This window comes from Eimeria necatrix, genomic scaffold (assembly GCF_000499385.1).
Source record: "Eimeria necatrix Houghton genomic scaffold, Enh_scaff593, whole genome shotgun sequence".
Taxonomy (NCBI): domain Eukaryota; phylum Apicomplexa; class Conoidasida; order Eucoccidiorida; family Eimeriidae; genus Eimeria; species Eimeria necatrix.
The window spans coordinates 18,639-20,000 of record NW_013651699.1 but is presented as its reverse complement, the minus strand read 5'-3'; the positions used below and the strand labels follow the sequence as shown (position 1 = coordinate 20,000).

The 1,362-nt window shown below is 50.3% G+C and overlaps 1 protein-coding gene across 1 annotated transcript in view; it reads right to left on the bottom strand.

The window, feature by feature from the left end:
- The window catches only part of ENH_00064760 (arsenical pump-driving ATPase, putative), a gene marked incomplete at both ends in the record, with an annotated part of 1,865 nt that extends 503 nt beyond the window's left edge, over positions 1-1,362 (bottom strand). The window contains 4 exons of the mRNA XM_013577295.1: positions 58-165; positions 416-489; positions 802-890; positions 1,358-1,362. Coding sequence (XP_013432749.1) covers positions 58-165; positions 416-489; positions 802-890; positions 1,358-1,362 — 276 coding nt within the window. The remainder of the gene's footprint in view (positions 1-57; positions 166-415; positions 490-801; positions 891-1,357) is intronic.

Here is a 1,362-nt window from a genome sequence, read left to right as displayed (position 1 = left end):
GGGCCCAGGGCTTAGGGTTTAGGGTTTAGGGTTTAGGGTTTAGGGTTTAGGGTTTACCATGGCGTAAAGATTGCTAAAACCCTTAACTAGGGTTGGAGTGCTGCTGAACTTTTGGGTGAGGGCATCGCTGAGGTTGTGGGCGGGGTCAGTGGACAGCAGCAGCACCTGCAAACCCTAAACCCTAAACCCTAAACCCTAATCCCCAAACCCCAAACCCTCACCCCGAAACCCTAAACCCTAAACCCTAAACCCGAGACTGCAGGGCCTGCTGCGGCAGCAGGCCAAATGCTGTGAGCAGGTGCGTACGCGTCGAAGCGAGGTTTCCGCGTTCTAAACCCTAAACCCTAAACCCTAAATCCCAATCTCAAACCCTAAACCCTAAACCCTAAACCCTAAACCCTAAACCCTGACTTACTGATTCTCTCTTCTCAGCAAGCTTCGTCGCTATGGCGCAGCTTGTGGTTGTCTTGCCGACGCCGCCTTTCCCCCCTGCAGCACAAAACCCTAAACCCTAAACCCTAAACCCTAAACCCTAAAACACAAAACCCTAAACCCTAAACCCTAAACCCTAGCCATGAAACCCTACGCCCAAGCCCACACGGCAACATCCTCGGCACCGATAACTCAAGCAGCAACGTTAGCCCTAAACCCTAAACCCTAAACCCTAAACCCTAAACCCTAAACCCTAAACAATACGCCAGCAGCGCCCAAGGGTAAACGCTGAACCTGAAACGCTAAGGTTCAGAGCCGAAACCCTAAACCCTAAACCCTAAACCCTAAACCCTAAACCCTCAGCCTTACCCACAAAGATCCATTTTAAAGTAGGGGTGTTAATTAACTCGTCTAGGCTCCCCTCAAGGGGAAACTCGTCGTCTGTCATTTCGTAAACCCTAAACCCTAAACCCTAAACCCTAAACCCTAGGGCCCCAGTCCTGCAGCTGCAGCAGCAACTCGCGCTGTGGCAGGAGAAAAATAAATATAAAATAAATTTAAAGACAGTTTTGCTGCTGCTAGTGCATGCAGCAGCAGCAGCAGTGGAAGCTGCAGCAGCAGCAAATGCTGTTGCTGCTGCTGCTGCCGTTGCCGCAGCAGCAGCCCCTAGAAACCCTAAACCCTAAACCCTTATTTACAAACAGCAACTAGTGCCTTTACATTTCTTAGGACTTGTCTATTATTGTTTTTTTGAGTTCTGTGAACTGTTCATTCTAGTTTCTAGGGTTTAGGGTCTAGGGTTTAGGGTTTAGGGTTTAGGGTTTGGGGGGCCCCAGCTGCCGACACAGCAGCAACACCAACCCCCCTCGCTGCTGGTGCTGCTGCTTCTCCAGTGCGTCATTTGTAAACAGCACAGAAGCCTTACCACAT